Source organism: Parambassis ranga, unplaced genomic scaffold, assembly GCF_900634625.1.
Source record: "Parambassis ranga unplaced genomic scaffold, fParRan2.1 scaffold_31_arrow_ctg1, whole genome shotgun sequence".
Classification (NCBI taxonomy): Eukaryota; Metazoa; Chordata; class Actinopteri; family Ambassidae; genus Parambassis; species Parambassis ranga.
The window spans coordinates 104,948-119,459 of NW_021144801.1; the positions used below are offsets into that span (position 1 = coordinate 104,948).

The window sequence follows — 14,512 nt, forward strand, 5'->3', positions numbered from 1 at the left end:
GAAGAGCAGCCAGAAACTCCTGAACACTCAGATGGATGAAGCAGAACACCTTGTCCTGGTACAGGCCTCTCTCCTCTTTAAAGACCTGTGTGAACACTCCTGAGTACACTGAGGCTGCTCTGATATCGATGCCACACTCTGTCAGGTCTGACTCATAGAAGATCAGGTTTCCTTTCAGCAGCTGATTGAAAGCCAGTTTTCCCAGAGACTGGATCATCTTCCTGTTGTTTTTGTTCCACTGTGGATCTGTCTCGGCTCCTCCATCATACTTGATCTTCTTCACTTTGGTCTGAACCACCAGGAAGTGGATGTACATCTCAGTCAGGGTCTTGGGCAGCTCTGCTCTCTCTCTGGTTTCCAACATGTTCTCCAGAACTGTAGCAGTGATCCAGCAGAAGACTGGGATGTGGCACATGATGTGGAGGCTTCGTGATGTCTTGATGTGGGAGATGATCCTGCTGGCCTGCTCCTCCTCTCTGAACCTCTTCCTGAAGTACTCCTCCTTCTGTGGGTCAGTGAACCCTCTGACCTCTGTCACCACGTCCACACAGTCAGGAGGGATCTGATTGGCTGCTGCAGGTCGTGTGGTTATCCAGAGGCGAGCAGAGGGAAGCAGCTTCCCCCTGATGAGGTTTGTCAGCAGCACATCCACTGAGGTGGACTCTGTGACATCAGTCAGGGTCTCATTGTTGTGGAAGTCCAGAGGAAGTCGACACTCATCCAGACCATCAAAGATGAAGACCACCTGGAGGTGCTGAAAGCTGCAGATTCCTGCCTCTTTGGTTTCAGTGAAGAAGTGATGAACAAGTTCCACCAAGCTGAACTTTCTCTCTCTCAGCACATTCAGCTCTCTGAAAGTGAATGGAAATGTGAACTGGATGTCCTGGTTGGCTTTGTCTTCAGCCCAGTCCAGAGTGAACTTCTGTGTTAGGACTGTTTTCCCGATGCCAGCCACTCCCTTTGTCATCACTGTTCTGATTGGTTCCTGTCTTCCAGGTGAGCCTTTAAAGATGCCTTCTGGTCTGATGCTTGTTTCTGGTCTGTGTGCTTTCCTGGATGCTGCTTCAATCTGTCTGACCTCATGTTCCTCATTGACCTCTGCAGTCCCTCCCTGTGTGATGTAGAGCTCTGTGTAGATCTGGTTCAGAAGGGTCGGCTCTCCTGCTTTAGCGATCCCCTCAAACACACACTGGAACTTCTTCCTCAGGTTAGACTTGAGTTTACGTCCACACTCTGCAGCAGGAGTTCCTAAACAAACAATAAATGTCATTAATAAGTGAACGCTACAATAAATGTGTCAAATAAATATTTTCTGTCTCCATGAAATCTGTTCATCAGTTGTAGACAAACAGTTTGTGTTTTCAGTCAGAAGAATTCACAGATGTCTGCATCATATTAACAGCAGAGTGTGTAAATGTAAACTTCATTTCCTCTTTCCATCATGTTAAAGCTCTTCAAATCCTCTTACTGCTCTGCAGACGCTCAGCCAGCTCCTCCTGCTTCATCCTCCTCAGGAAGTGCACTGTGATCTGCACTAATGACTCTCTGCTGCTCCTCTGCTCTTCATCCTCCTCATCCTCCCTCTGACTCTCTGAGCATTCTGGGTAATCTGGACTCAGGAGCTTCTGGATCTTCTTCAGCTCATCCTTCACAAACCTGACAATGTTCTCCTCCAGCAGCTGGAACAGAACAACAGAGTATAAACTCTCAGACTTTGAGGAGCAGAATAACAGTTCAGTGTTTCATGATATTACAGCTTATGTTCATACATGTATTACTTGAATCTACAACATTAGATATGAAGTGTTGTGTATGCACAGCTGCTGTAGTTATAAGTATTACTACCACAGTTCTGTCTCTGTGAATGCTTGCTCAGGGGTCAGGCTCTGGGTCTCTGTAGAGCACCAGGACTGTTGTGTTGTAGTTAGAAGCTGTTTGTACTCACCATAAATATGGCGTCCTGAGCAGGAGTCTGAACACTGGGTTGCTGCAGTCTGTGACAGAAACATCAGCATTTAACAACACAATCACGTCACTAAGTGTTTTGATGTGTTTTCACTTTAAACAGATACACAACAGTCAACAGACTGGTGACAAACAAGCATTGTTGTATTAAAAATGAAAACTATCCCAACTCCACACATCCAGCTCATGTTGAACCTGTTGCTGCTGCTTTAATGACTGAAGCACAGCTTTAAGAGTTCCATTCCACTTCCACTGTCATCATATGTTCACATTGATTTAGACCAGGGGGGTTCAATTAAAGTCCCTGAGGTCCAGCTGTTCACATTTGCTCCAAGTCAAAGGTCTGAGCTGATGTCTAGCTTGTGTCTTATTAGCTTCCCCTATGTCCACATGTTCATGTGTTTCAGTAATATCTATTGTCAGTTTTCAATGCAGGAAATGTTTACCTGGGGCACAGCTAGCTCTGTTACCATGAATAAAAGTAGTCCCAGGCAAATACATTGAAGGCCTTTATTTCAGATGAAAGAAACTGAAACCGCAGACTGAAATAAATACAAAGTGCAACAGTCAATGGACTGGTGAAGAAAATTAATTAATACACAAAATGTGTGTATTAAAAATGAAAACTATCCTGACTCCACACTGTTCAGCTGCATCCAGCAGGTTTGTAATTTGATCTTCTTCACATATTCTGCTTTAATGGCTGCCAGCACAGCTTTAAGAGTTCAGTTAAATCCAGTGGCGTGGGGAGCATTAAAAATGTGGGGGGGGGGGGGACACCTTCTGTGGGTGGGTGGGTAAAAGTGGACTTTAACAGGTTGTTAAACTATTTTACCTACAGAAGTAAACACTTAATGACTATTTCAGAGACAGATTCAACAAAAACTCGGTGACAAACTAATTCCAAGTGAAACAACAGTTTTGTCAAACATACTGGTGCTGCTACACTAACAGCCTCCATATCTGAGGCCTTCTCTCATTTACAGAGACAAAAAACTGGCAAATCCCATAGAAAAATGAACCAAACTGCTTAATGCAGATAATACTGGAACACTAAAAATACTAACTTACAAAAAGATGCATGTCTTTATTTTTATTTGCTTATAAAACTGCTGAATTCACAACAAACCTTGTGGATGTGTTTATAATGATGCCCTGCCTCATCTGCTACATCAGTGTTTCCTGTTCATATAATGCTCCACTGTGTCCTGACGGTCCATCACATGTGTTTTATTCTTGCTGATAAGAATAGGAGCAGGTGGCTATGTGCACTGGCTAGGCGAGGCTGAAGCTAGCAGGCTAACAGGAGCTAACCTGGCCTCATTACAATATGGGTTAATGCTGAAAACAACTCTAACTCTCCGTGTCTTTGTTGGGAATCTCCTACTCAGTAAATGTGTGTGTGTGTGGGGGGGGGGGGGGGGGTCCAAACGGGCCGTTTTAAAATGTGGGGGGGACACGTCCCCCTCTGATATATAATATATATATAATGGTAGCAACGCCTATGGTTAAATCTTCCACTCATCATGTTTCTCTTTCTTTAACATTAAACGATGTGCAGCAGGATGGGTTTGTAATGAATCGCAGTCAGACAATGTTGCAGTGTGATGATATAGAGTCTATATCATCACACTGCAGACCTTTGTTATTTCCTTTACTTAAAGCCTTCAGAAACCACCATGAGATGATAACATGACAACATAAATACATACTGATACTTTCTATTATACATCTACAAACACAGACCTGCTTATGGGTCTTTTACAGAGCCAAGCAGACCCACATGATCATTGAAGAACTCTGCTAAGTTACAGAAACAGGACTTAAAGTGGTATCAACATTTTTGAAATGTTCACTTTTCATGGACACAGAGCTGGATCAGTGTCCATGATGGCCACTACAAGAGACTGAAAAACTGTTATCACACAATTTATTTGATCACAATTTGACCAAATTCAACCAAAACACCGAAGAACAGAAGCCACCTTAAAGTTCTGCACAGGCTGTGTTCAAGTCAGAATAATCAGCAGTGTGAGGTACGTGCAAAAATCCAAACCAGGACCCTGGGAATCTGAGGAGGAGGAGACTAGCTCCTAGCTACATATAGGCTGACAGCTACAGTCGTTTTGGGAAGTTGGTCAAACTTTCTATATTTCTGCATAAATATGACCCGAAACACGATCAATGCTGAATTCTGCAGGCCGACAAAACATAGCTGAGCTAGACAACAGAAAAATGCATAAACCGCTAGCGATTAGCACAATGCTAATTTGCATTGAAAAACCCATAAGGTCGCTAGCGCTATTAGCGTCACACTTTTAACCCGTTTTCTTAAACTTAAATAACTTAAAGTGCCTCCTATGAGCGCATGACGTAAGGTAAGGGCTTATGAAACATAATACTTACAGACAGATATTCTCAGACGACTAAAAAACATGTAGCAGGATGAAAAAACACAGCAGAAACTTTCCACTTGGCTCTGGAACCATTATGCTACTACGGAAGCCTCGTAGGACAATCTCAACTCAAACATAGGATTTTGGCTGACTATAGGGGGCAGCACAATAATATTTACATACAGTGTATGAATCTATCATTTATTTAAATGTTTTATTACTGAAATGTCTTTCCATACTTTGTTTCAGTGGGCTGCCTTTCTAGTACAGTGAGGCAGATGTTTAAGTCATGTTTATGCAGACATATAGAAGATTTTAAATGATTCATACACTTTGAAGCAGCACTGTAAATATGCATTACTCTGTGCTACAGATGCTCCAAACCATCAACCACCTGCAAACAGACACATACAACCCCAAGAGTCCAGCAGAGCTCATCACAGCATGGAGACACTTCCAGAGTGATTCTTACCTTTGATCATCAGATGGCTGATCAGCTTTGAAATCAAAGGGCTCATACATCGACCAATCACTTTTCATGGACACACAGCTGGGTCCAGGTCCAGCAGAGTCTGCTCTCACATCCTGGATCCTGATAGAATCACAAACACTGACTCTGAGCTTCTTCTGGAAAAATGCTGCTGAACATCATGTTACACTTTAAATGTTTAATAATGATGGAAACAAACTGCAGCTGTGACATTAACTCTGACCTTTGACCCTCACATGGATCAACATCTTTGAAATCAGGGGGCCGATCCTTTGACCAATCACTCTTCATGGACACACAGCTGGCAGGTCCAGGTCCAGGTCCAGGTCCAGGTCCAGCTCCAGGTCCAGGTCCAGGCCCAGGTCCAGGTCCAGGTCCAGCTCCAGGTCCAGGTCCAGGCCCAGGTCCAGGTCCAGGTCCAGGTCCGGGTCCAGCAGAGTGTGCAGTGTGCTGCTGCTGCTTTGTTCTTGAACACACAGATGTGTGAATAATGTGAGTGTGAGCTCTGACATGGAGAAGAGTCATGGACAGTCAGAGACGGTCCTCTTACCTCTGAGCTTTGGTCCGGCTCTCATGGTCCCCACACAGAGGGCTTTTAGAGGGAGGGACTCCCTCCTCTCTGTCCTCACACTGACTCATAGCAGAGCTCACACCTTCACACAAACACAGCAACATGACACAGAAACACACAGTCAGCATGTTGTTATTGATCCTTCATGTAGATGCTAACAGGCTAATCATGCTGTTAGCTTAGCATCAGAGCCTCAGACCAGGTTTGGTTCTCAGGCTTTTATTTTGGTGAGTCTGTAAACACACCAACATCTCTGATGCTGTTATTATTGATGTCACATGCTGTAAGTGGAACAGTGCACACACACATTCAGTGTTTGCTTCAGAATTCTGTCACTTCTCTCCATGTGTGAACATGTGAATAAATGAACATGTGTTCATGTGTGTTTCTGTCACAGTGTGAACAGACTGAGTGAAGCACTGAGACCTTCCTCTGTAACAGTCTGTGGACTGTTTTCTATAGAAAGGACAAACACATGAGCAGCTACTGTCTGAGCTCTGAGGACTGACACACTTCTCCTCATGGCAAATATTAGATTCACATATTTATGAACCCTTGAAGAGAAAATGTTTCTTCTGATGAGTTTCAATCATCGATATGAATTCATGAAAAATAAAACATGACAAATTGATGCATTTATAAATGTTTTAGTTTTAGTAATAAGAATCATCTGAACTCAATTCAACCAGATGCACCTGAACGCACCATGAACTTTAAACCAACCAAACTTACGTAACGTGGCGCGCGGCTGTTGCGCAGCACAGGCGCGTCAAACCGGAAACAGACTGATCTGATAAAGTCAGAATAAAGCGACCTTTTCTCCGCTTGAAGCTTTGAACGAGTCGATCTGAGTTTCAGAGCAAATGAAGCTGCTGAACTTTACAGAGAGAACGATCAACAGAGACGCTTGTTGTTGGTTCCGCGTTTCAGGGACTTACTACAATAAAGATCCATCAGTTACAGGCAGCAAAGATCAATGAGCTGATCACACTGATGATTGATCAGATATCGACAGACTCACCTGCTGAATCAGTCCTGACTTCCAGAAGTTTCCACCTTCGTGTGTGGAGCTGCTGGTTCTGCTGCAGTCTGTCTGACAGGAGCTCAAAAACGAAAGTAAGTCCACAGAAGCCACGCCTTTAAACCAGGACACGTCTCCAGCAGGGGGCGCCCTCACACTGGAAACATGAAGCTGATTTTTACAGCAGCCTCCCTGTTGTTGCTCTGTCTGTGTCTGTTTACATGATAACAGCTGTGACACAAACAGAACAGTGATGGACTTTATTCAACCTGCTCAGCGAGAGAAGCAGCGAGCAGCTCTGATAGAAGTCTGTCTGCACCATCATCAGGGTCTGATGCTGCTGCAACAGCCGGACTCTGGGACAAAGTGACGTCAGCAGATGTCGGGTTGTCCTCTGAGTCTCTGAAGCAACATGCGGCTCAGCTGGAAAACAGCTTCTGATGGAGCTCTGATAGTCTGACTTCATCTCTGAGAGGAAGAAGAGGGAGAAGCCGCTGCGCAGCGCGCGGACTCTCTCCAGCAGCAAAGTGCAGAGATCATCAGAGCTCCACATGAGCTGAACATGAAGAGACACAGTCCGCTAGCAGCTCCTTCACTGTCGGCCTGCAGCGCTGCTCCCACACTCATCTGGACTCTTTCATCCACACACAGAAAACACGAGCGGAACATTCAGCCTGCAGAGGAGCTGCCTTGGATTGAGTCTCCGCGGTTCTCATGGTGTGTTCAAGGACCGCCTCCCGCTCTCAGCTGATCATAACTACACTCTGACTGTGCTTGTGTTGCAGCTACGAACTGAACATGGCAGAAAAGTCAGAGAGCAACAAACTGCTGTCTTACATTCATCCTTCAGCTCTGTGTTCTAAGAGTCTGAGAATATGTGGTTTCCTTTATTTACAGTGGTGCATGTCATGTGACTTTACTTATGCAACATGTATGATAATGTTCTGTCTCCTCTCATTTCCAGACGTGCAGCCAAAAACATGTGCAGTGATGATATGTGACGGTATCATCATGGTCTCAGAGAGAAGAGCTGAGTGTGTCTGTTCTGATCTGTGGATGCTGGTGTCTCTTCTCCCCTGTAGTTTCCTGCTTGTTGCTCCGTCACACGCCCTCTGCTGGTGAGCCGCGTCATTACACACAACCGCTCATGTAATGAGGCGAATTTATAACTTTTGACTTTATGTGGAGGAGGGATTGATTTTAACTGAGGAACATGTGAGGGGACATATATTCACCTTCACATCTATGCTGTTGTTCAGCATGTTGTTTTTATATGTGTTAACAGACCTATCTGACTTCTGTTAACATCACTGTGACATACACACAGAGGCTCTACACTTCACAGACGAGCTTCAGTGGTACAGTGCACATCACATTTGAAACAAGAGCACTTACCATCACTGGTAGTGAAGGTGTCACAGGAAGAATTACTGTGATGTTTTACCTTTAGAGCCTTTTTATAGAACACACTCATTTGATTTGAATTAAGAATGTTTGTTGGTGCAGTAGCCAGCATGAGCACTGTAGATGTCTTTATTTAAAGAAGAAAAAGACAAAAGACCATGTTTCAGCTCTTTCTGAGCCTCGTTAGTGCAGTAGGCAGCGAGTCAGTCTCATCATCTGTAGATTGTGACTTCAACTCTCACAAGGGGCACTTGTTTTAGAGCCAGAATACAGATTACAAAGAGCACACTGTATGTTTACATGTCATCCAGGTCATATTCATAGAGACCACTGAAGCAAGGCTGAAGCTGGGCATTGTTGGGAGCCAGTGTGCAGGGCAATAGTTGCTAGACAGCAAGCCTTATCTAGACATGGAGGACAGTCTCCTCATGGAGGACAGTGATATGCAAAGTGCTCAATGACACAATATTATAACAAATACTTATGAGACATTATATAAGAAAGACCAGTGCATCATGACTTCAGCTCCATTCAAAGCTTTAGGAGGCTTCATGGCCTCCATCACTCCATAAGACTGTTCCATCTGTTCTGCATCTCTGATATGTGCTGGGACGTGGTCGCTTGGATGTTTCACTGCAGCTCATCTAGTAATAATGTGTAACACATATATGAACATCAAGCTGATCATGTCATGCTAAACTGAGTCCTTGGAAGAGAAAACTGACATGTAACAAATAACAATTTCACTTTGTAGATTAAAGCAACATGTGTTTACACCAGAATTGGTCCTGTCAGCTGATATGAACAGGACTTCCTCCTCCACCCCCTCCACTGTCTGCACACACAGGAAGTTCACCCTTAATCAATGCTCTCTGTTTCAGTTAACCTGTCCGCACAGAATTAGTCTCTGACACAACATGTAGAGCCCGGATAGCTCAGTCGGTAGAGCATCAGACTTTTAATCTGAGGGTCCAGGGTTCAAGTCCCTGTTCAGGTGGAAAGCTTTGTTCTCCTGTGACACAGTTCTAGGATGGCCATGTAGCAGCTCAACTTCACAAGAAGGAGACAGAGTTGAATGTACCATCTATGTAGATGTTTTTTAGCAAGCACATAACAAACATCAATAAATGTACCCACATGCTGGGAACCACAGGCAGCATGTGGTCCTGACAGCACACAACAGAAAAACCACCATACGTACAAAATGGCCGCTTTAAATAGCTGCTGCCACACCTGGAGTCCTCTCCCATCCCCAGATAGGTGATCTCCTTCTCCCTCCATTACACTTACCCCGCCATACACCTCACACCAAATACAATACATATGTACAATAAATACATGGAATTCCTTTTTATTAAAAGCTAAAAGTTGGTTTAAAACTCATAACTAAAATTGTCCTTCCCCCTGCACCTATTTCCTGATTGGACTGGTCCGGAACCATAAATGCCTGCTTGTTCCAAGAGGGACTCTTTTGACTGTCACCCCTGGCAACAACAAAAGGTAAGAGCTCACACACCATCACACATTAACAATAAACAATCATTAAAAACCCACAATCCGATCATTGTATAGTTAATTCAGCATCTGTTTCTTGTGTCTTACAGATAATACCTACAGCTAGTGATGGGTTTTCAAGGCTTTGTTGAAGCTTCGACACCTGATTCAAGAAAAAGGTTCATTACTCCAGGCTTCAATGACACAGTGCTCGAGTAGGACATCTAGTGGTGAATAAAATGAATTGCGGTGTGTGTTATTGGTTCATGGATCGTTTGGCATTTGAATCTCCGTGCAGCCTCGTTCGACTACACTACATGGCTGACACAATAAAATACATTAAACTTTCAGTTTCACTGCACACAATTGTTACAAAGTTACATTTGAAGTGGATACATAATAATTAGGGCTAATCAAACATCATGATGAATCCGATTAAAATGTTTAACACAATTAAAGCATTTGCGGCAGAGAACAAAGCTGGATGGTGGTGTAGGGGAATCATCGTCGGTTTGGGTGCGAGAGGGTCCGGGTTCAAAACTTATGATACGCGAATCAGCAAGATGTCCTCCACACACACACATGCAAGAGAAACATGATCAATAACTTTTCTTCTACTAAAATGTACACAATGACAAATTGCGATTAACTGCGTTTAATGCTATGAAATTCTTAGATATAAATAATAAAAAATAAATGTGCATCGTTTGCATCCAAGTAATATATTTAACTCATATTTAAAGAATCTCAAACTGATAAATGTATCAATGTAGCTAATATATTTCACTATGTAACTGATTGATCTATTACTATATATTGATATATAGTCATATCCCTGAACACACCCGGTCCCACCAAGCGATTACAACAATAAATAATTACTCCATGTTGCTGTGTTTTTATTTTATCAATCATCCCACTGCCACTACACAAACAAAAATCATGCTCCCTACATGGGTTAAAGGTGAACTAAAAAAAGATTAACTGTGCTAGCAACCACTGCTAACAGTAATGAAGAGGCCCTTCATTACGGGGGGGACACCTTCTGTGGGTTGGTGGTGAAAAAAAGTACATTAGTATATTATGAAATATAATAATATGAAGTAGTTGAGATTTCCTGCAGATTTTAACAGGTTGTTAAACTATTTTAGCTACAGAAGTAAACACTGACTATTTCAGAGACAGATTCAATAAACACTCATTGATTTTAAAACACGGTGACAGAAACTAATTCCAAGTGAAACAACAGTTTTGTCAAACACACTGGTGGCACTACACTAACAGATGATACAAAGCCTCCATATCTGAGGCCTTCTCTCATTTACAGAGACAAAACACTGGCAAATCTCCCTCATGTCCACCTGATAGAGTTTCCCCGTCATCACTCACCTCAGCAAGCATACTTTTGAATTAACAACCAATATAAGTGAGCTTTAAATATATATATCATCAATGAAATAACATCAGCATGTTGATTTAACACAGTTCTCTTCATCTGAGTTTCAAAAAGTTGTTGGACCATGAACCAAACTCTGCTTAATGCAGATAATACTGAAACACTAAAAATACTAACTTTCAAAAAGATGCATGTCTTTATTTTTATTTGCTTATAAAACTGCTGAATTCACAACAAACCTTGTGGATGTGTTTATAATGATGCCCTGCCTCATCTGCTGCATCAGTGTTTCCCTGTTCATATAATGCTCCACTGTGTCCTGACGGTCCATCACATGTGTTTTATTCTTGCTGATAAGAATAGGAGCAGGTGGCTGTGTGCACTGGCACAGCGAGGCTGAAGCTAGCAGGCTAACAGGAGCTAACCTGGCCTTATTACAATATGGGTTAAAGCTGAAAACAACTCTAACTCTCCGTGTCTTTGTTGGGAATCTCCTCATGTCCATTGTGTGTGGGGAGGGAGCAGAAAAGGCAACAACATGTCATCAGACAAATAAAACCGTCTACTGTAACTGAAAGTAAACAGCAGCTTCCTCCCAACTTTTCTAAGTTTCTTTAACATCAACCTAACGTCACCTGGGGCCATGTGACAAACAGTCAGGCTTCAGCATGAGCTGGACTTTGTGGGATGACACTGACGTTACCTCCTCCAGCGTCGACCAGCACCGACGGTTCTCTTCACTGTGTTTTACGCTCGCCCGAAGAAACCACTGGCTTTGTTAGGTCTGTTACTATAGTAACGGTATTGCAGCGCTTTGGTAACCAGGAAAACTGGAGGATCCTCAACCGTTGGTAAATGGGACGGTCTGGCCTTCAAAGCACTTCCTGATTGTGGCGCGACGTCATAAATTTTGGTGGCAGTGTTTCCACCAACAGGAGACCAGCTGTTGAGGAAGATTTATTAAAGCTGCAGATTCACATGAGGTCAGAGATCAATTCAAAACAATAAACAATCAATCCCTGCATTATTGTAAACAAACACAACAGCTCTGTACACAATCAATTAAACTAACATTACAAATGTGCAAATATTGATCACTTGATAACTGATCTCCCAGCCATCATTACAATCAAACAATAATCCCGTCGTCTGTGAAAACGAAGCAGAACAGTGTGTTCAACAACTACAGGCTAAAGTCCACTTTGCACATTACACAGAGTGTAAGGCCACACAGGTTGGGAGGAAGAGGAGAGGTGTATGGACCAACACGTTTTCACTCGACCACCTTCAGGTCTGGTCCAGGGTCCTCTGGGCTGCTCAGAGAGCAGATCTCTAGACAGTTGTTGTTTTTGCTGCCCTCCTCTGGACAGACCAGACGGTGTGATTTGCGGTCGGCTTGTCTTTGTTGCCACACGTAAAGTGCAGCAATCATCAGGGCACAGATGCAGAGCACCAGCAGGAAGGAGACAGCCACCATGTGTGAACACATCCTGGAGGATGTTGAAGGGAAGCTGTTTGGGGGACTTTGCTTTGGCAAAGGACGTCCACTTCCTCTGCAGAGTCCTCTGTCCTCCCACATCGTCCTGTAATTGCACACACAGGCATCAGACTGTAGCATCAGATGACATCACATCCTGCTGTCACTTTTTATGTTACCTTGCAGACTTGAGACACACGGGAGATCTGCAGTTCGTCCAGGAAGTTAAACTCTTTCCCAATTTCACTAAAGAAGAAGTAGAGTTTCTTCTCGGCTTGGTCCAGAGACGAGCCGACAAACGATGGGTCTGAAATACAGGAAGTGATGAAAGGAAGTGTCATGTGGTCAGAATACAGAGAAAAGAGATGTGAGAGCATGTGATCAGCTGACTCAGCTGAGTGGACAGGATACATTTTCTTTACAGAACCAAACTGTCTCAATCAGTGTCAGTGAACAATGAACTGATGGTATCAGATGATAGATCTGATATCTGTAAGAAGACTAGTAGAACGTTCAGACTCAGAGGAAGTGAGTCACTGTTCTGTGGCTTGAAGTCAAAGATGTGACATGAGTGTTTCCATTGTTTCATATTTCTGTGTTGACGACCGAGTGATGAGGCCGCTCTCTCACACTGAGCTGAGACAAACTGTTACAAAAGTTCCGTCCCTCCCCTTTGTGCAGGTTAGCTAAGAACGGCTACCTGGCTGCTCCTATTTCACATCACACTTGGTTTGAGTGAAGGTGGAACAGAGCCGCTGTGTCCAGGAGTCTGATGGCGGCAGCTGGACTCAAGGATGGTGTTTTGAAGACGTTTCGTCCCCCGCGTCGCTTCTTCGGTCCTGCTGCTGTTCTGGTGTGGAATCTGAGTTTTTATGTGTTCAGGACCTCTGTGGGGGGATCTTGACTCACATGACTAAGATCCCTGTTGTTGGTTAATGGTCAGTTAAGGACCAGACACTGTGCAGGACTAGTTGACGGCCCCATTGTGTTAGGGTTTGGATGGGGTGAAAGCTGAGTGTGGAATTATATAAGGTTACCTATGCACTGACATGATACAGAGCACATATTTACTCGTATGTATGCTTTCACTCAGAGAAAAAGGGAGGTTTTCACACTCTTTCACACAAACACATCCTCCGTTACAGGGAGTTCGGGAGGATGTTATCATTCCTGGAACCCTTTTGATGCGGTGAAGGCGAAGCACTGGGAGGCATCGGACGTAAGATAAATCATCCAACATAGGAGGGATACAGAGTGTTTCACAGTCAAAAATATGTTAGACCAATTATTATAATTGGTAGGTGGGAATAACAGGGCAACATGTCCCAATATGGTAATACCAACGAAGGTCTTGAAAAACTGTTGATCTATTATGCAAATAGATTATGCAAATGTACCTCCACGAGCCTGTGTCCAGGGAGGGGCAGAACACTTATGGACGGGAGTGAAGCAGACTGAAAGGCCTGTGTTCACTGAGTGTTCTCCCTTTGCAAAGGCGAAACTACAAACCCAGGGTATTGTCTTTCACTCAATGTTCTGATTACAGAAGACGGAGTCTGACAATCCGGGGTGACCAGGGAAGGTCACGACAGCAGTCAGAGTGTGTGTGTGTGTGTGCACAGTCAATGTGTGTGTGCGCAGTCAGAGTGTGTGTGTGTGTGTGCACAGTCAATGTGTGTGTGCGCAGTCAGAGTGTGTGTGTGCGCGTGTGCAGTCAGAGAGCAGTCGGAGTGTGCGCGCGTGCGTGTCTGCAGTCGGAGTGGGCGCGCGTGCGTGTCTGCAGTCGGAGAGCAGTCAGAGTGTGTGTGTGTGTGTGTGTGTGCAGTCAGAGTGTATGTCTGCGTCTGCAGTCAGAGAGCAGTCAGAGTGTGTGTGTGCAGTCGGAGTGCAGTCAGTGTGTGTGTGCGTGCAGTCGGGAGTGCAGTCAGTGTGTGTGTGCGTGCAGTCGGGAGTGCAGTCAGTGTGTGTGCGTGCAGTCGGAGTGTGTGTGTGCAGTTAGAGTGCGTGCGTGCGTGTGTGTGCGAGCAGTCGGAGTGTGCGCGTGTGCGTGTCTGCAGTCAGTGTGCGCGTGTGCGTGTCTGCAGTCAGAGAGCAGACAGAGTGTGTGTGTGTGTGTGTCTGCAGTCAGAGAGCAGACAGAGTGTGTGTGCGTGCAGTCAGAGTGTGTGTGTGTGTGTGTGTGTGTGTGTGTGTGTGTGCAGTCAGAATAGTATTTTCTGCTGATCTTTTATAAATAATAAACTGTACATTTTCATAATGCCCACTGGTAAATAGTTAGAAATGTTCAAACTGTGTCTC

General features: G+C 44.1%; 1 protein-coding gene across 1 annotated transcript; it reads right to left on the reverse strand.

The window, feature by feature from the left end:
* Positions 1-11,761: 11,761 nt before the first annotated feature.
* On the reverse strand, positions 11,762-13,082 carry LOC114430902 (uncharacterized). The gene is made up of 2 exons (XM_028398717.1): positions 12,394-13,082; positions 11,762-12,320 (listed from the first exon to the last, which is right to left on the reverse strand). Exons 1-2 carry the CDS (start codon positions 12,625-12,627, stop codon positions 11,928-11,930), a joined length of 627 nt encoding a protein of 208 aa, XP_028254518.1. The 5' UTR covers positions 12,628-13,082; the 3' UTR covers positions 11,762-11,927.
* Between the last annotated feature and the right edge of the window lie 1,430 nt (positions 13,083-14,512).

What these genes read in the sequence shown, in the direction of transcription:
- LOC114430902 (XM_028398717.1), bottom strand. Translation starts at nt 12,627, where the DNA reads ATGTATCCTGTCCACTCAGCTGAGTCAGCTGATCACATGCTCTCACAT. An exon ending in GTGTGTCTCAAGTCTGCAAG is followed by an intron (nt 12,321 to 12,393) that starts GTAACATAAAAA and finishes GTGCAATTACAG; the next exon opens with GACGATGTGGGAGGACAGAG.